The 21,432-nt window shown below is 33.8% G+C and overlaps 1 protein-coding gene across 12 annotated transcripts in view; it reads right to left on the bottom strand.

Annotated features, from left to right (window-relative positions):
* RALYL (RALY RNA binding protein like) overlaps positions 1-21,432 on the bottom strand; it is an 817,889-nt gene that overhangs the window by 477,106 nt on the left and 319,351 nt on the right. For all 12 annotated transcript variants that reach the window (XM_032421711.1, XM_032421702.1, XM_032421708.1 and 9 more), the window contains one exon: positions 20,338-20,616. In XM_032421711.1, the coding sequence (XP_032277602.1) occupies positions 20,338-20,593 (256 nt within the window). In that variant the 5' untranslated portion in view covers positions 20,594-20,616. The remainder of the gene's footprint in view (positions 1-20,337; positions 20,617-21,432) is intronic.

Raw genomic sequence — 21,432 nt, 5'->3', positions numbered from 1 at the left:
TGTTATTTTTTGTTTGTTTGACTTTTTTTTATAATAACCATCTTAACAAGTGTGAAGTGACACCTCATTGTGGCTTTTACCCGCATTTCCCTGATGATTAGTGATGCTGAGCACTTTTTCATATATCTGGTGGCTATATGTATAATTTTCTTGAAGAAATGTCTATTCTGATCCTCTGTCCATTATTTGTTTTTTTGCTGACTAATTATTGGAGATTCTTACATGTTTTGGATGTTAACCCCTTATCAGATAGATGGTTCACAGTATTTCCTCCAATTCCATAGACTGCCTTTTCACCTCTTTTGATTGTTTCTTTTGTTGTGTGGAAGCTTTTTAGTTTGATGTAGATGAACCTTGAAGACATTATGGTAAGTGAAATAAGCCAGGCACAGAAGTACAAATACTGTATGCTTCCACTTATATGAAGGATCTAAAACAGACCCAGAGAAGTGAAGAGTGGAATGGTGGTTGCCAAGTTCTGGGGTATGGTGAGATGGGGAATTGTTGTTCAGTGGTGTAAAGTATAAAAAAAAAAAATCAGTTCTAGAGATCTGCAGTGCAACATAGTTCCAATAATTAGCAGTACAGTATTGTGCACTTTAAAATCTGTTAAGAGGATAGACCTCATCTTAAGTGTTCTTACAAGAAAAGAAAAGAAAGAAAAGAAAAGAGAAAAGAAAAACCTATCTCACAAAACGTAAGTGTTCTTACAAGAAAAGAAAAGAAAGAAAAGAAAAGAGAAAAGAAAAACCTATCTCACAAAACATATAAGGAAATTTGTGGAGGTGATGGATATTTAGCATCTTGATTGTGGTGATGATATCATAGGTATATGCATATGTCCAAACTCAACAAGATGTATACATTAAATATGGGCAATATTTTCTATAACAATCATACCTCAATAAAGCTAAGACCAAAAAGAAAAGTAATCCCTAATAATCAAACATTGTAATTGTGTATCTACTTGGTGACATAGCCTCACAGAGAAAGACTCCAAGTGACTTTAAAGTTTTTTGCTTGTATACGCAAACAATGAATCATGGAATACTACATCAAAAAAAAAAGTTTTTTGCTTGTTACCTAGTAGAATATTCTTTATAGAAAAAAAAACATTAAAAATAAGAAAATATTAAACCATTTTTGGAAATCATAATAATGTTGGTGCTAATGGTACTGATGGTGTGAGACTCTTTTATGTATGTTTTAGGATAACCAGGTGAGTTATTACACAGTGTGGTTAAGAAATGAGATTTCTGGCAATGCTGAAAGAAGATGGAGATGTAACACTGATGAAGTTAGCTAAAATTTCTGGAGTCCTCATTTTAAACAGGAAAGATAAATATAGATGCAAAATGATTTTTTCTTTAATGTCTGTGTTTGTGTGTTTGTGGGTGTGTGGGGGGGGAATGTCTATGCACTTCCTAGCTCTAGTTTTTGAAACAACTGAGAAACAATAACAATTCAGTAGCAACAAGCCTCCTTAGCACCCAGAATGTTGGATTTAAATAACTTTTCCCATGGTACCAAAGCTCTTTGGAAAACTGGCTGATTCCCAGTTTGGGGTAAGGAATTATGATCCTGGAACATTTTATCGTTTCAGAATAAAGGAAACTATCAAAGACTACTACTATCAAAATGACCCAGGAAACAATGTGACTACATTAGTGCCACAAAGGCAGTCAGGATAATTTGATCATTAATGGAGATAACAACTGAAAGGGACTGACACATTATCAACTATGCTTAATTCTTGAGCTCATCAAATTAAAGATTTTTAGGGGCATCTGGCTGGCTCAGTCGGTAGAGCATGTGACTTTTGATCTCGGGGTCGTGAGTTCAAGTCTGATGTTAGGTGTAATGCTTACTAAAAAAAAATTAAAAACCCATTTTAATCTTTAGAGAATGCTAAGGAATCACTTTACTCTTCTGAATAATGGTATAAAGGAAAAGAATCGAGGAATTACCCTTTTCTTTCTATACAATAGTAACTCACGGTAACCAAATACATAATGAAAGAAATTTCTCTTTTAGAATATTCTAGTTTATAAGCAAAGAAAATAAATGATAGAAATAGATTACTATATTACTATATATGTATATGTAGTAATGAATATAGGAATGAATATATATATATATTCAGTAGCAGTTATGTATTCAGTAGCTGTTAGCATCACAAAAGGGAAGAAAACAACATAGTACTTTTTAATAGACATGTACAGAGTCACCCATGAAGAAATCTTTAAACATTTTCACCTGAATTTGACCAAGCCTCTAGATATAATTTAAAATTTTCAGGAAATACAAGGAACAGAGAAGCATGTTAAATGATATTGCAAGGTGCAATCACCAAATTGCAGAACTTGTGAAACTTTATAGGACAAATGATCCAATTCTTTCAACAGATAAAATGCAAATGGAGATGGGGAATATATTAGGAGACCTAGGGATATAAATTAAGAGACCTAGGGATATATCAGCGAATCCCAATCTTTGTCTCTCATTTGGGTTCCAATTCAAATAAATTAATAAAAAGAACTATAAGAGGGCAAATTCTGAAAACAGGAAATCATTACTAGATTGGTGTTAAGGAATTATAAGAATTGCATTTGGTGAGATCATGATATTGTGGCTATGTTTTCTTGAAAAAAATCATATATATATACATATATATATATGGAAATATTTGCAGATTATATATGTCTGGGATTTGCTTTAAAGCAATCCAAGGAGTAGGAAGGAAATGGTTGAGATATAGAAAAAATAATATGGTTGTGCATTGTTAATTGTTAAGATGGGATCATGTGTATATCTAGGTCATTAGACTATTCTCTTCACTTTTATATATAGTTGAAAATCTCCAAACAAAAATGTACGAAATCAAGCAAAATATGTGCAAAATGAAGATTCATGACAATTATAACACAAAAAATGAGGGGTCAATGAACAAAGTATTGTATGAACTCAGGATTATTTGGAAAGTAGTGTGAAGGATAATTTATTATTATTAAATTAATACATCAAAGATATCTGTTGCAATCTCTAGAGTAAGGCTATAAGAACATTAAAAGTATATATAACAGACAAGCTAATAGAATGGAAAATACAACATAATAACAGATTAACCTAAAAAAGTCAAGAAAGAAAAATGAACATGCAACACATGGAACAAATAGAAAAAAATAGCAAATTTATGGACATAAATTCAAATACATAAGTAATTAAATATGAATATTATTATAAGTAAAAGGCTATCAAGATGTATTTTTTAAAAAGATTATATTTTGCTTATAAGCATGCTATATTCAGACACAAAATCACTAAAATTAGAATGGGTGAAAAATGATATACTATGCAAACATTAATCAAAAGGAAGTAAGTTAATTTATATTAAGATTAGACAATGTTTTTCTGTAAGACAGAAATAATTATAGGGATAGAGATATATCATACTAATACAAGAATTAATCCATTAGAAAGATACAACAATTTCAAGTTTGCATTTACCAAATATTATTGCTTCAAATATGTAAGGCAAAAATTAAAAGAACTAAAAAGATGAAGACACGAATCTATAATCATAATCCACCTACCTAAATAATTGCCAGAAAAGAAGACAAAAGTCAATAATGATAAAACAAATCAGAAATTCAATTAGTGATTTTTGCCTGTTTGACACAGAGAAGGCTACATAGAACAACAGCAGAATATATATATATATGCTGTTTGTCAACTGCACAGGGAACAGTTAAGAAAACTGACCATATACAGAAAAAAACTGACCTCACTGAATTTTAATTAGTTTATTCTCTAGTTACAGTGAAATTAAGCTAAAGTCAATTATAAAAATTATAAATTCAATAACACAGTTTCTAAATAACCAATAGGTCAAATAGAAATATCAATGTTAATTAGCAAATACTTATAAACTAATTGATTTGAAAGTATGATGTGTTAGATCTCGTAGGATCTACAAGCTAAAGCTGTACGCAGAGGGAATTGTAGAATTCAATGCATTTTTAGAAAAATGAAATGCTGAAAATCAGTTACCTAAGTTTTCATTCATGAAGTTATAGAAAGAGTAGCAAACTAAGCCAAAATAAGTAGAAGAAAAGAAATAATAAAGATAAGATTACAGAGTAATGAAACAAAAATAAATGTGCAACAAAGAAAATACACAAAGCCATAATTTGGTTATTTGAATAGATGAATAGCCTAAGAAAGTTAAGGCAAAAATTACTAAGATTAGAAAATAAAAAGAATCACTTAAAGATCCTAATGACAATAAATATGAGAATACCAGAAATAGCTTTATGCCAATACCTTTGAAAATGAATATCAAATTAGCAAATCCTTTGGAAAACTTATCTCTCCAAAACTGGCACAAGTATAATTAAAAAATCTGAATAGTCCTTTGTCTATTAAAGCAATTGAATCTGTGTTAAAGATCTGTCCACAAAATACTCCCAACCCAAACGTCATTATTGATGAATTCTTCAAATGTTTATAAAGAAATAACACGATCATGTGCAAACTCATCCAGAGAACATTAAAAGAAGGAACATTTCCCAATTCATTTTATGAAGCCAACATCTCCTCAATAGCAAAATCGGAAAGAACATAACAGGAAATAAAATTGCAGGCCAATCTCTAAAATCTTTAAATCTCTATCATAAACACAGAGGTGAAAATGAAAAGAAAAAAAGAAGAAAAAGAAAAAGAAAATATATTGCATTGATTTCAGGAATGTGAAGCTGATTTAACATTAAAAGATCACTTGCAGTTCTTCACATTAATAGAATAAAGGAAAAAATCATATATTCATTCCCATATAAACAGAAAATATACTGGGTGTAATTCAATAAAAATTAAGAGCAAACTCTAAGAACTTCCTTAATTTAATAGGGAGTTTCCACAAAAATAAAATCCTATGGTAAATGATAATAGCAAAATATTAACAGCTTTCTCATGTAATAAGAAAAACATCTGCTACTATGACTACTCTTCAATATTATTCTGAAGGTACTAGCCAATGTAGTAAGGCAAGGAAAGAAATGCATACATATTGGAAGACAAGAAATAAAACTCATGATTTGCAAGAGACATGGTTATACACATAGAATAACTCCCCAAAAATAAACTGTTAGAATTAATAAATGAATTTAGAAGATGTGTGAGTATATAAATAACATGCCTGTAATGAACAATTAGGAAATAAAATGTCTAAAACGGTACCATTTATAGTTGTATTATCAGTACTATTTACAGAATATCGATAGCATATATATAATGTTATACATAAATTGATATTAAATAAGATTCTACATATAACAACATATAAAATGTATTCTAAATTATATATAATTATATATTGCATATATAATTTATATATGCCATTTATTCTGTCCAAACTGACATTTCATGACAGTGAGGAAAGAACAGTTTCTTTTTTTTTTTAAAGATTTTATTTATTTATTTGCCAGAGAGAGAGCACATGAGAGAGAGAACACAAGCAGGGGAGCTGCAGGCAGAGGGAGAAAGCAGGCTCCCCGCCAAGCAAGGAGCCCGATGCAGAACTCAATCCTAGGACCCCGGGTTCATGACCTGAGCCGAAGGCAGACGCTTAATTGACTGAGCCATCCAGGTGTCCAGAAAGAACAGTTTCTTCAAAAAAATGCAGTTAATTGGATATTCATGTGAAAATGATTGAATCTGTTCACTAATACGCAGCACACAAAAAATTCAATTCCAGAAGTATTAAGATCTAAATGTAAATAGTAAAATAAACAAACAAAAAGCCCCTTAGAAGGAAATATGAGAATATGTCTTCATGACCACGGATGAAGTAGGCAAACATTTCTTCAGCAGGACAGAAGGAGCACAAACCATAATGGATAAGGATGAAGCCTTTTTGGGGACTTAGAGCCTATGCTCTCCTCACACATGAGGAAATCAGAGAGCAGAAAAGATAAATGCTTGTTTAGGCTCAACACCTCCAAGAAGCTGAAAATCTAGTTCAGCTGGGACTCCAGTTTTCTGAATTCATTTTTAGAAGGTTCTGAGAACCATTAAACAATAGGACTTAATAGGATGCTTTCTTTCCTCTGGTTTTTATGACACTTTCTATGTCCCGGGCAATGTTCTAAGCATTTTACATATGCTGATGCATTTCATCTTCATAACAACTCAGTGAAATGGGTCCTTTTATGATTATGTCTATTTTACAGACAAGGGAACAGCACTGAGACCTTAGGAACTTGCCCCAAATCACATGGCCAGTAAGTGGAAAGCTGGGATTCTAACAAAGGAAACCAGAGTCCAGAATCTTCACACTTGATCATCATCTTTCATAAGCACTGGAAGCTACAATTTCAATTTCTTTGTTTTTCATTTCAATTCAAATAAATGAGAAATTGCAGTTTCTAAAATGTTCTTGAGGTTTAATATCCTAATTTTTTGCCACCTATTTCAGATGGTTTCCAAACTCTTTAAATTCAAATCTAAATTTCCCCAAAGCCCTTCTGCATCCCTTTTAAAAATTCCTGTAGCACTTGATGTTGTGCATTACAATATGCTTTATCTTATATTTTCCACCTAACTGTATGTTATTTCACATGTACATATTTTATTCCATAACTGAAGTGATTAACTTATAATACTTTATCCTTTTATAGTACTTGGTCTGCATGATATTATGCTTTATATTATATTTGCTATCTTCATTTGCATGTTATTTTATGTGTACATATTTTACATCACAATTAGAATATTTTCCAAGGGCAGTCATCTCTTGTATTGCATTGTATTATTTTACTTTATATTTTACTTTACTTTTATTTTTATTTTGTTTTGATGTGGCATTGTGTTTCCATGCCCCTTTAGAGCTTAATATGTATTGGCAAACATCTAACACAATTCCACACAACAGTTGGAAGAATAAATGGTCATATTACATACAGTATTCTGAAATCAATTCACAAATGACTTTCAGATATTTTATTAACAAGTTTGAAGGATAATTTGATGTATTGTATTTTATCTATCATTATGTAAGCTCAGCTTTGCTCTAGGGAATAAGTTAGAACTAACAAGATCCTTCCAAGTGTCACTCAGGAGTTTTCTTAGTGAAGAAATTGATCATGAACCATATTTACCACTGCTTTCACTAATTTAGGTTTAGTGATTGAGTCAAATAAATAATTTTAGACACATAAAGAAAATCCCTCAGGCTTTCTGTCATGTGTGGGGTCATGTATTTCCCTGGCCAACAGACCATTGGTTCTATAATTTACTTTATTGTGGAAGTTTGCTAATTAGCATTTGTTTATAGCTATTAAGTAGCTCTGTTTAATTACTGAAAACCTGATATGTGTATTGTGCTTTGCAGTCCTCAGAGTGTTGTTTTCAATATTTATTATGTGAAAACAGTGGAGGATGGGGATGAAGATGGAAAGTAGAAGAGGAGAAGGCTTCCCAAACAATTAGCAGACATTATATGTATACTCTGGATAGTAGAATTAAGGATAACTTTACAGTAATTTTGAAAAATGTTAGGATGTTTCAAGACTTTTGTCTTCAGGAAAACATGCTCTCTTTAACAGCCAATATAGTATAAGATTTCCTTATATGTAAAACAGGATTAATTAAATGAATTATCTAGCATCCATGAAGGATGTTGGAAAGAAATTTTTAAATAATCTCTGAAAATTTGAGTGAAAATTACATATACATAAAAATATTATTACTAAAATCTAATGGTTTAGAATGGCAATATATTGCTGTCAACCACAGAAAAGGGTAAATAAAAGTGAAATTACTGAATATTATCTCATAAGTAATTCTTCACGCCTCCACTCATGTATACCGTTCAAGACCCTTCACAGCCTTGTGAATAGATTTTTAAAAACAAATATAATGGTCACCTAAATATAATATTGAGCACTTGATAATCACTTTGAATACCTGGATGATATAAAATTTGTTGGGAAATTGGTTGGTTATTTAAAATACAGGGATGTGCTGGACATTTCTTTAGTGGAAAAAGAGAGCTGGAATGGCAAATAGTTTCCAAGGAAGAAAAATTCAAAGATTTACTAATTTAAATTTCTGCTAATTTGAAGGGTTAACTTATGATTTATACCTTTGGAAGTGAAAGCTTTGTCAAACCATCAAGCTGACCCCATTGATGACCCCATTCTCTTTGGACATTGAGACCAACAGTAAAATTTTTTCCTTATTTTTTTTTTTATCAGAACAAATGGTAATACGTTTATATAATGGTGCCTTGCTAAAAGTGTCCTTTATTACTGGCAGCGTTCTTTGGATGTTTTCAACGAGATTTAGAAAGCCCCACAAGGTCTGTGCACTTCTCAAAGGACTTTGCAAGAGACTACATTGTCCAAAATGATTATCTGTACTCATCATTTCAGCCAGGCTGTCAGTCTGTTCTTACTAGATGTTCAGGCATTGCATCTCATTTGTACCTAAAATTATCTGCAGGAGAATATACTTTCCAACATGAAGTAGAACGGATATAGTGTTAGAATTAATGTATCTGTTAGAGAAACATCAACTAGGAACGCGGCAATTCTTACCTTCTTTGTTTTAACAAGGTTTTAGTGGTATTGTTAAATAATAAATATTTGAAGCATCTGAATAGTCTCAGAACTCAATATTTTTCACTTAATCCTTTTACAAGGCTTTCTTTCTCTTCATAATTTCTAGTGGTGATCTTAAATGTTTGAATGGAAGGATTTAATGGAAAAAAATCACATCTCTAAAAGGCATTATATTTAAGATGTGAAGAGAAAGGACTTTTAGAAAAACAGTCTTTTTTTGTTTGTTTGAAATCAGTAAACACATAACATGTTAACTATGCAGACAGATCGATTTGTTTCTGGTGTTTGTGTTTTTAAGTATTAAAACAAACTGGTGATGTAAATGGTAAGCTACAGTCATAAACACGTTATTATAATTGCTACAAAAGGTACATATTGAGTTTTGTTTTCTGGACAACTGGAAAAGATCTATTCTTTTATAAATTATGAGTTATTTTCAAAATAATTCAAACCATTGTTTTCATATGGTGTACTTTGGTTAAAACTATTACAATATAACATTTCTGCATCAATGGAGTTTATTTTGCTGTTATTGCTCTAAAGTAGTGATTCTTAACCAGTAGTAATTTTGGCCCTCAGAGGACATTTGATAGTATCTGGACACATTTTTGGTTGTCAGTACTAGAAGGGGGGCCACTGGTATCTGGTAGGTAGAAAGAAGTCAGGGATGCTGCTAAATCTCCTACAATGCAAAGAACTGGCTCCCAAAACAAAGGCCCAAAGTTTCAATACTGCCAAGCTTTGGAAACAGTGTCCTAAAGACATACACTGTTCTAAAGACATACACTGCTATATATATATATAGGCACCATGTTACTTAATGACAGATAATTATATTACAACAATAAAAAGTAAGTGTAAAATATTCAACAAATAGCCTTTAACAATTGCACCAACTCTGAGTATAATTTTTATTCCCAGAAGACCTCACCCAATGCAATATCCTGGCTAGAATAGAAGATTAATAATTGACAAATAAGGGAAGAAGTGAATGAATATCTCAACAGTGAGAGGAAATTAATGTGCATGTTAAATAGCATGTTGCATAATTAAAATGTAACATCAGCAAGGGGTGCCTGGGTGGCTTAGTCGGTTGCGCATCCAACTCTTGATTTTGGCTCAGGTCATGATTTCAGGGTTGTGAGATCAAGCCCCGAGGCGGGCTCCATACTGGGCATGGAGTCTGCTTAAATTTCTCTCTCTCTCCCTCTCTGTGTGCCCCTCCCCCCTTCTAAGAATAAATAAATAAAGTGCAACTGCAAGTCAAATCATAGTTAACAAATAAAAGATATCCTTTTGAAGCCAATCTTCATTACACTGAACACAATACCGTAAGTTTTTCTACACACTTGCGTTCATCAGTATGACATTCAAGACCCTTCACAGCCTGACAGCAATCTTATCTCTCACTACTCTTCTTCATGAGCCCACTTCTTCATCCACAGAGTAGATCATTGACTTCTGCCCAAATTAGGACTCCAGATATAATGTTCCATCCACCTGGAATTGTTTTTCTTTACCTGTCCACCCTTTAAACACTGATTTTAAGTTTCTCCTAACACTGATTTTAAATTTCTCCTTTCTTAGAGTCATCTCTCGTCACACCTATAATCACTTTAACTAATCTCTTCTTCTCAGCAATTATAGACTCTACCCTTATGGCCTGCCTGCACCACCTATTCAAAACCTGTTCAGAATCTTACAGCCAGAAGAAGAAGAGGATTTCTCCTAGCACCACAGGTTGCCAGCTCTATGTACAAATTTTTACCACAAAGTATACACAGATTTTCCTTAGCAGGCCAGGTTTCCAGCACTTTACAAACACAGGAGTTCTGCATTACAGTCTGAACTATGCACTACTCTTTCTATTTTACAGAAATGGATTCTTAGTGATTAACTTCTTCAAGTTACTCAACTACATGTGGCAAAGATGCTAACTGCTCACTAAAGATGACAACCTGCTTACACGGTTGCTGGTGGGAATAGGTGCCCAGCTTCACCTGCATCTGGCTGTGGCATCCAAGCAGATCGAAGGGGCACCGTTTCCAGGCTTGAGCTACAAAACTGCCAGAGTCTCATCGTCCCTCTCTTTTCACCTGTCTGCCGAGTGGACCTCTTTCCAGGTCTATGGTAGCTACTCATGAAAAGATGTCAGAACTTCCCACTGCCTGGTCCCTGGATGAAAGAGAACAGAGCCTCCCCCCGACCCAGCCCATCTCTTCTCTAGAGTGTATTTTATGACTGTGTTTTATGTGAGGAAGAAATAAATTTCTACTATATTAACTATTCAAATGTCAGGGTTTATCTGATACTGAGGCTGGCATTCTTTAACTAATATACTATGCAATATCTGACCTATAAGAAAGATCAAGTTGACAAGTCTACTTTAAGGACAAATGTATAGATAATAAGGACTGTACATTCAAGTTTGCCCTGGATCATCCTGGTTTACACCGGATTTGACAGCATAATCATTAATAGCACCTCTTCTCACTCTCAGAAGTATCTTGGTTTAGATGGTAAAATGCACAGTCACTCTACTGATACATTGATATGAAAGGAATTGCTGGCAAGAATAAATAGTGAAAATAATTAGGGTCAGAATATGTTGAGCTTCAAAAACGACACCACCACTTGTGTGATTTAACGTAAGTTAATTTCTTCGATCCTCAGTTCCTAGCCAGCAGAATAGGCATAAATACTCATATTACTGACCTCGCAGTGCTGTTCTGAGAATGAAAGAAGAGAATCTGTGCTTGAAAGAGCTTTGAGAAAGATGAGGTACTAGGCAAATATTTAACTATCAATAAGACAAAACTATGAAAGCATGCCATTTTAAGGACTGTAGTTTTCCACAAATAAAATCCCTTTTTTAAAACCAATATATCATTTACTATAACCTTTGAATAAAATATATATGTGTTAATATTTTGTTTATTAAAGACTAGATTATATTTAGAAAAAAATTAAACCCAGTCTATTGAATAACTACCTCTGGGATGTCTGACTTTAGAGAGAATGAATACCTCGTTGCTTTACAAAAAGACTACAGTGCCTTCTCTTCGGAGAAACCCCAAACTGTAACTACTGGCTTTTCAGGAAACTTGTAACTATACCTTCTCCTTCTTCATCCTCCTCCTCCCCTTCCACTTCCTTCTTCTCCTTCTTCCTGTCTGTCTCCATTTCCTTGTATTGCTCTTTCAATAGGAGGGAAAAGCCCTCAATGAAACCCAGCTGTTCCTCCAACCATCCAACCACTCATCCAGCCTATGTGCCATTTGCCATGGAAGAATCGATACTCTGCTAGGTGCTAAGAAGATTAATATAAACATATACAGTCAATGCTATCAAGGAACTTAGCCTAGAGGAAGAAGAAATGGATACCAGTTACAGAAGAGTAAATATAAAAACAAAACTGAAAAGCAGAAAGGGAAGTAAAACATTCCAACTATATTTGAGGGATCAAAGTAGGTTTCCTTAAAGTAATGATATTTGATCTGAGATCTGAAGGATGAATAGTCAAGTGAAGGGAGTGGAGAAGTGGGGAAGTAAGGTAAGGTGGTGGGGAGCTTAGTAGGGAAGAACATTCTACACAAACAGCAAGTGCAAAGGTCCAGGGGAAGGAAAGATGATTTGCTCAAAGAATTGAGGGAAGTCAGTTCAGATGGAGCATGGAGCAAGGCTGAGAAGGTAGTGATATAAGTCTGCCAAAGAGTCAGAAACAAATCACATAGAAACTTGTAGACCACAGCAAGGGTCTATCTTTTTTTTTCTGAAAACAATGAGAAATCACTGAAAGTTTTTATCAGAGGGTGACATCATTAGATTTGTATTTTGAAAAGATCGCTCTGGGTGCAAAATCATAGCTGAGGATAAAAACACATTTGAAATCCATTACTCCTAAGGCATGCTTCATAGATTGTTACAAGCATTTGTCTGTTTTTCTTCTTTCCTCTTACTCAGGATGGCTCTCCAGGATCTTCCTTTCTACCACTGCATTTCCATTACTTCCTTCATGATCAGGATTAAGAATACCTACCAGATTTATTTTATTTTATTATTTTTTTAAGATTTTATTTATTTATTTGACAGAGAGAGAGACAGTGAGAGTGGGAACACAAGCAGGGGGAGTAGGAGAGGGAGAAGCAGGCCCCTGCAGAGCAGGGAGCCCGATGTGGGGCTCGATCCCAGGACCCTGGGATCATGACCCTAGCCGAAGGCAGACGCTTAATGACTGAGCCACCCAGGCGCCCCTCCACAAGATTTATTTTAAAATTAACAATCTATTCATCATGTTCCTTTTTTGAATTCCTTCAGCATTTGCAAGACATTTATAATGTAAGGAAATTAATTTAATTCTCTATTTTACATATTCTTTTTCTAAGCTAGACTCTGTTCCTCAACAACAGGGACTTGTATTCAGATTTCAGAGCAAGAATGATTTCTATAGATAAATTATGTTTTTGTTTTGGGTTCCTCTTACTATTAATAACTGACTTCTTAAGTTCCTATATTATTGTGTCTTTTGCAAGCATCATAGGAGTGAAATAATCTAAAAATAAAAAACACATCACAAATGTTTATTTATAGCATGCGTGTAATCAAGCCAATGTAATCAGTAGGAATTTGCATTGATCTAGACTTAGTCTCCAACCTTTGCATGATATTTTAGTACAAAAGGACACTTTATGCACGACCTCTCATATAAAAAATTGTCAATATTAAGCATTTAAAAAGTTTGTTTCACCTTTCACATAATGTGTTTGAGGAAAAAAGTTCCAATGACTAAATTTAGATTAAAATATGTAACAAATATTTCCAATATTAACAACTTAAAATCCAAATTCAAAGAAGAGGATACATAAGTATTTTTCCTTTTAAAATTTCAATTTTATTGACTAACCAAACCGAGATACATTTTTATAAGGAGATTTACCTTATAGAAATTGTGTTTTTTACAAAAATTATTCAGAATAATTTCACAGTTGGATTCTGATTTTTTAAGAATCCCAACTAATGTGAGCCAAAATGGAATCAATTGTTTTTTGCCACAGAAGGCTTAGAAATCCTCCATTACGTATCAAAGGCATGAAGCCAGGGATTAAAAAAGGGATATCCTTTTTATAATGTGGTGCAAAAGATGTGTGGAAAAACTGAACACATAAAAGCAACTAAGTTAAATCATGGCCAAGTTTCCTTTTCTGTACAACACCCACAGGGTATGCTGTGATTAGTTTTCTGGAAGGCAGCAATACCAACAATCCATCTCTCCACCCAGTTCATTTATTTGAAATCCTTTAATGTGTTCAATTATCATAGCTCCAAACGTATGATTAAGGGTATTTATCAGCTAAAATCCTCAGAAAGCCAACTGTGACCTGGAAATGAAGAGACATCAGTGAGGAAAAGAAGAGAGGGCTATTTTGAAACATGTGTCACAGTCTGGGGACACAACTTGGCATAGGGTCACATAGCACCAAAGTCTGAGCGAGTCAACTTATTCAGAAATGGGAGGAATTTGAGAGGAAGGAAATGGGAGAGAAAGGAAACATGTCGACCTCACAATTAGGTCTGTGACATACCTCGATCATAGAGGAGAAGAAGAAGGAGAAGAAGAAGAAGAAGAAAAAGAAGAAGAAGAAGAAGAAGGGAAAGGCGAAGAAGTAGTAGTAGTAGTAGTAGTAGTAATAGTACTGGAGACATTTTTTGCAGTTTGAGGAAATAAATATATTTGTTTGTTTTTGTTCAATTGCTCTGGAGTAGTAAGTATATAGAAGTCTTTAGACTTTCAAGGAAAAAATACCATCTTAGTTATTTGTTTATGTGCTAAAAGGGAAATAACCTCAGGAAATAAACTTTGCATTCAATAAAATATATGTTGGTTTCATGAATACGTTGATAAAATGGATGGACCACTGAACTAATTCAAGGCACCTTTTCCCTTGTTATGGTATGGAATTTAGGGATCTCTGACAACAAAGTAAGAATAAAAAATTCAAGAGAGGGAGGTTAATCAAGACTTTAGACTGTGACCTACTTTCAAAATTCAGATTAGAGTTCCAGTATTTTTAGCTCTAACTTCTGAGCTCCCCTAGTTACTCTATGCACTGTAATTTTTAAGTAGGATTCAACAACTTTTAAAATAATTTCTCATTTTATATAAATTTGAAAAGAATATAAAATATATACTATTTAAAATTTCAATTCAGAATTTGATGGCAATTTCATGGTAAAAGATGTTTTCTCCAAAAGACACAGAATGTTTTATAATACAGATATATGGAATTATTGGTCTTAAGTTTCAGGTGTACTAACATAGTTAAGTGAGTAAAATCATCCTGCCTGGATCTACAATGGTTGACTTGCATTTGGTCTGAGGAACATTTCTATTTTTTGCCAATGGTTTTATTAAAGACATACAATGAAACCTGGCAAGGTAGATAAAGTTTTCTCTGCTACTCAGCTAGGCAGATGGCCTTGGGTATAGAAGACATTAATATGGTAAGAAACTTAAGCATTAAAGATAAGGTACTTAAACTCTCATAAATGAGAGTTTTAAATATTAGAATCAATAAGAATATTTGCATATATGGCCTTGGAAGTTTGGAAATCAGTAGCAGTTTAAGAGAACTGACTTGAGGACTCTGCAGCTAAGAAAGTAGTCATCCAATACAGGAAGTTTAGGAAGGTCATGGTCAACTACAGTGTAGACCTGGGGAATGAAGTAGCTTTGTAGAATACACTTTGGACTTAGATTTTCAGAGGGCTTATCAGAAAGGTTCTTCTTTTTACTGACCCAAAGTTTTCTCCATAGATCCATTTTCAGCCAATAGTCTTCTGACTTTATATGTTTTCCTTGGGTCAGCTTATCCATTTCTATAGCTTCAACAACATCTATGCTAATGACACACAAATCTCTACTCGGTCCAAATCTTTCTTCTTAGTTTGGACCTGTGTTTCCAAGATCCTACTAGATATTTACACCTCCATATTCTCAAGCATGCCCATCAACCTTAACACATCTATTCAGTCCTGCACTCAGTGTCTTACACAAAAACCTTTTCCCTTAGGAAATCATTCTCTATTCTCAACCCAGAACATGGGAATCATTCTTGATTCTTCTATCTCTCTCCATCTCTGTCTCACCCATTGTGCCAACTAGTTATTCAATCTTAGTGATCCTACCTACTTTTCCTCATTTTCCCCTCTTCATTTCCATAATTTCTATTCTTCTTTTGATAGTTTCCCATCACATGTCCCATTTCTAGTTTTATTTCACAGAAATCCATCCATCAAACTGCTGATGGATTATTTTTTCAGTAAAAGACAATTCAACAGACTGCTTCCCAAGTTTAAAACTTTCAGTGTCAAAACAGCTACTCATATTTCCGTTTATTAAATGCTGGGTTTCATCATATTCATAGCCTATTCTCAGTTTAAGGATATATTTATAGCCTCCATAGAACTATAAGAACTCACCTATTCTATAGAATGTTTAATTTTTTTCTGGTACTACTGATACTTAATCTCTAACTTGTACATAAAGAGTTTTAAACACATAGTGATATGAAAAGATGGTTTCTGTTTAGAAGAAGATATTTAACTATGCTTTGAGATCAAATAAGATAATACAGGTAAAGTACTGGCCCAGGGCAAGACTTCATCACTATTAATTTTCTTCTCACTCTAAGAGAAAGAAGAATGCTTTACACAAGTTATGGTGCCTGAAGCTAATACAAATTTCATATAATGGTGGTCTATTATTTGATCCACCATCAGTTCACTTCAATTTAAGGGCTTGGTGGGGCCTGCAAATCATAAAGGGTTTATTTCAGAGTCAAAAATTGGAAAGCAAAGTGATTTACTTAAGTTTTGCCTTGTCACCAAAAATAAAGGTACAATATTTAAAGTCAGAAATGGATAGACCTCCTGGAAAACTGAATCTTCTTCAGGACCTGACTGGGAAACCTACTCTCTATAAGGGACAACTGGAAGACTAGCCTGAATTTCTAGCAATATGGTTTTAGAAAAGGTGGGTGCATTCAGACACTTGACCTGAAAAGCAAACTTATTAACCATTATAAAGCACTTGCTTTGTATGAAAAGACATTCAGCTTAGATACAAGTAGTGTGAAAGACTAGATTTCAACTGAAAAAGTAAAGTCTTTAACTTGGATTCAGGCAGAAAGGGTGATTATGGCTGATCAAGATATATGCTCCAGAGATTAACCTGAGGACACAACAAAGAGAGGATCTGAGACAAATGACTAAAAATGAGAAATGGTATCTTATTAGAAGCACAATTTAATTCTGTGCCTCTCAAAGCATAGTGATTAGGTGTCACCATTTTTTTCCCTTGGATTTTTCTAAGTTAGCCACAAAATTTTTAGTATTGATGTTCTCCTTAACTATTGCTTTCTTCTCAAAAGGAGAGTAATCAACTGAGCAGTGGAAAGAAATGGGATTCTGGAAAATTAGCTATAGTTCATTAGTAAGTGAAGAGTGTGCAACTATTGATCTCAGGGTAGTGAGTTGGAGTCCTATGTTTGGTGTAGAGATTACTCACAAAAATAAAGTTCATTAGTAAATGAATTGGACTTTTAATTGACCTTATATTGATAATTAATTTTTATAAAATAATAATTAAAACATTTCTACAAGTATGTGCTAGTTTCATAACAGTCAGGATACAAGCAATAAATGGGTATTTCTCTGACACTGGCTCGAATGCGGTCTTGAAATAAGAATTTCAACTTAGAAAGAAAAAAATTGTCAGAAAATTTCCATTTCAAGGTAGATATGCAGAACAGAGACATTAAGGTAAATAAAGAAAAACAAATAAAAAACTTCACAATGTCTTTTGGAAAATTTTACCTTTCTTTAAAATATAAAAAAAATGAATTAGAGCAAGGTAAATAAAAACTATATTCCTATATATAAGTGATCATTTGTGGGGCTGTAGCAAGCGCTTATGTAAAAATCTTTTTTTTCCCCCCTGAAGACTATCACCTCAGACTTCGCTCTCATTTTATTGAATTCTATGCCTTCCCAAACATTTTTCATAACTATGTTATGTGCCTTAATAATAAAATGTTCTAACACTCTTCTAACTTGATTTGTCTATGCTTTTAGCTTGTTCCTTTATATGTTCCTTCATCTTTTTGTCTGTGGACATGATAGAGGTACATGATAAATTATGTAATCCCAGATACTGATGAGGGCTATGAAAAAAATATATATAAAGTACAGTAATGGAATAGACAGTGTACACAAGAGGGCAGAAGACTATTCTATTTTAGATAACTTGGTCAGGAAAAGTTTCTCCAGGGAAGGAAAATTTGAGTACAGCACACAATCAAGCAGGGAGCAATAAATTAGCAAAGACCTGTCTTAGCAGAAGGAAGAGCAAGTCCAAAGCCTCTGAGGTAGGAACAATCTTGGAACATCTGAGGCATATCAAGATGGCCAGCATTACTGACACAGTAGACAAAGGCAGAGAGAAGGAGATGAAGTTGAAGATGTGAGGTATTGGAGGTACAGTGTAGAATATAAACCTTGCCCTGGGTAAGATGGAAGAGCATTAGAGTTTTAAGAGCACGTTAATGGCATCATCACATTTATGTTTTTAGAGGGACACTGGCAAGAGTGGAAAGAGGCAGACCAGTTTGGTGGTTATTTCAGCAGTTGATAGAGCTGAGATATAATGGTGGCCTGGATAAGATGGCTATTGATATATATCTAAAAGGTGATTGGGTTTGGGATATATCGAAGACAAGAAACATGATGAGAGATTATATTTGGGGCCTGGGGAGAACAGAAGAATCATAGTTGACACCTTAGTTTTTGTTTGAAAAATTGGATTAAGTAAGGGTTCCAGTTACTGTGATGGAGAAGCCTGGGAATGAAGGAAGTTGAGGGTGTGAAAAATCAAGGGTTTTGTTCTGGGCATGTAACACTGAGAGAAGATATTATATAATCAATTTAAAATATGAATCTGGACAGGATAAGAGATGTACATTAAGGAATCACTGATGTCTTTTTTTAAAGATTTTATTTATTTATTTGACAGAAAGACACAGCGAGAGAGAGAACACAATAGACATAAGCTATTATCTAATTTGCTATTGTCAAATAAGACATTATATGTTAATAAAAAAATTTTTAAAAAAAAGAGTGGCTTATATTCCTTTTCCAGTTCTCGATTAACTTCTTTTTGCTATTTTCTATCCCTTCTCTTCAAACAATAAAAACAGGAAGCTAGGAAAATATATTAACCCTCAGAGCAAATGCTGGGAGAGGGAGAAACAGGCTTCCCACGGAGCAGGGACCCCAATGCAGGACTTGATCCCAGGACCCTGGGATCATGACCTGAGCCAAAGGCAGATGCTTAACGACTAAGCCACCCTGGTGCCCCAGAATCACTGATGTCTTAATTATGCTTTTTTCTTGTGTAGAAAAATAAGCTGCCTAATTTTTATTTTTTACTCTACATATTTACTACAAAGTATTTTCTCCTAAGTATTTACATTTTACCTCAGACTATATTCTTTTTTCTTCTTTGAAGAAAAACCTATATATTCCTTGAACATTAGACAAAAATTTGATCATCGCACATGACTGAACAGGCATGATGTACAAGATTCCGGACTAGATAAGGAACAGTGGGTTAACAATGTTTATAGCAGCAATGTCCACAATAGACAAACTATGGAAAAAGCCTAGATGTCCATCAACAGATGAATGGATAAAGAAGATATGATATTATATATATACACACACATTATGTATATCATTTATAGACACACATACAACGGAATATTATGCAGCCATCAAAAAAACAAAATCTTGCCATTTGCAACGATGTGGATGGAACTAGAGAGTATTATGGTAAGCGAAGTAAGTCAATCAGAGAAAGACAATTATCGTATGATCTCACTGATATGAGGAATTTGAGAAACAAGAAGAGGATCATAGGGGAAGGGAGGGAAAAATGAAACAAGATGAAACCAGAGAGGGAGACAAACCATAGAGACTCTTAATCTCAGGAAACAAACTTGAGGGTTGCTGCAGGGGAAGGGTTGGGAGGGACAGGGTGGCTGGGTGATGGGCACCGGGGAGGGTATGTGCTATGGTGAGCGCTGTGAATTGTGTAAGACTGTTGAATCACAGACCTATACCCCTGAAACAAATAAGACATTATATGTTAATAAAAAAATTTAAAAAAAAAAGAGTGGCTTATATTCCTTTTCCAGTTCTCGATTAACTTCTTTTTGCTATTTTCTATCCCTTCTCTTCAAACAATAAAAACAGGAAGTTAGGAAAATATATTAACCCTCAGACCAAATGCTGTAAGTATAAAAGGCCGAGTTAGCTTTTTCCTTCCCATAGTGTTTTCTGGAAGATAGATACCATTTCAAGTCAAATAAAGTTAAATATGATGCATATTTTTTATTTGCCCGGCCTTGTTAGGCTTGGTGGAGGTAACAAGTCCTACAAAGCGGACTTGATCTCAAGTCTCTAAATTGGTAGAGAAAATAAGAAACATGTAAAACAATATGAAAACATGAAAATAACATAAATTACAAATATGCAAACACTATAACTGGTTAAATAAGAGACAGCTATTATGGTAGTGTTGGCTTTGTAACAGTAAAACCATATGCAGATATGTGCAAAGACTAGAACACTAATGTGAAAGCCATACGTGAGCATGACTTACCAAGTGGTTGGCCGGCTATGATCCTGGCATTTTCTCCAGCCACTGCAGCTCTTGCATGTCGCTCACTCATGTACTGTACAAATGCATAACCTTTGTGAACTGAGCATCCGACTATTTTTCCATACTTTGAGAAAATGGCTTCAATGTCAACTTTCTTGACAATGGCTGTATTTAGATTGCCGATGAAAACACGGGAGTTGATGGACTTGGGGTCATTCTTATTGGTGACATTGCTGGTCTGTGTTTTGCCAGTCATGGTTGGCTCACCTTGTTTTAATCCTTAAACAAACAAACAAAAATAGTCAAAAGGAAAATAATTAGGTTGGATGGATACTACAGGTTTTTAACATTTTTCAACAGTGTACCAGGTAACCTCAAATCCCTAATTACTACTGATTTTCTTGAGAATTTAGGAATATAAAAGGTGAACACTGCATTACAAAATGCAGTAAGAAAACACTTATAAACACTTAGCATATAGCTATAAATGAATTCCTGATTTATTTATCCAAAATTCAGCCTCACATAATGATTAACCTTTTGTAGTTGCTTTTATTTTTAAGTCTATCAATTTTTCAGAAACAAGTTTGAGGAATAAGCCACCTTATATTGTTGAGCACATGCATTTTTAGCTCTATATTTTCTGTGAAAGGTACATATATTGGATATTTCATTATCAGAAACTTTCTATCAGAAACTAACAATTCTTTCCACTAAATGCTGTAGAAGAGAAAAAAGGTTTAAAAATTAATTTCAAAATTCAACATAAGAAAAACATAATTGTGTAAGTAAGGGATTTAATCAGAGTTAATTCTGTACATTCTCTTAAACGGAACCAATATCATATATTGGTTTAAAAAAAAAGCAGCATGTGTAGCTAGTTTTCATCAATGATCAACAAATTAGTAGACTGGGCATCTGTGTTGAAATTTCTATTCTCAAACTCATTTTTAATTCATTTAACTAACAGCTCCTATGTTGCCTAAGGACTGCCAGTATTTCTAAAAACTGTTTTCTGAGCTTGCCAGAGTATTTAATTGTGCTTAATTAAACTCAATGAAACTTTTATTTGTAAGTACTCCAGCACTTACAGAT

Source organism: Phoca vitulina, unplaced genomic scaffold, assembly GCF_004348235.1.
Source record: "Phoca vitulina isolate PV1807 unplaced genomic scaffold, GSC_HSeal_1.0 scaffold25, whole genome shotgun sequence".
NCBI lineage: Eukaryota > Metazoa > Chordata > Mammalia > Carnivora > Phocidae > Phoca > Phoca vitulina.
This window is presented reverse-complemented; position numbering and strand designations above follow the sequence as displayed.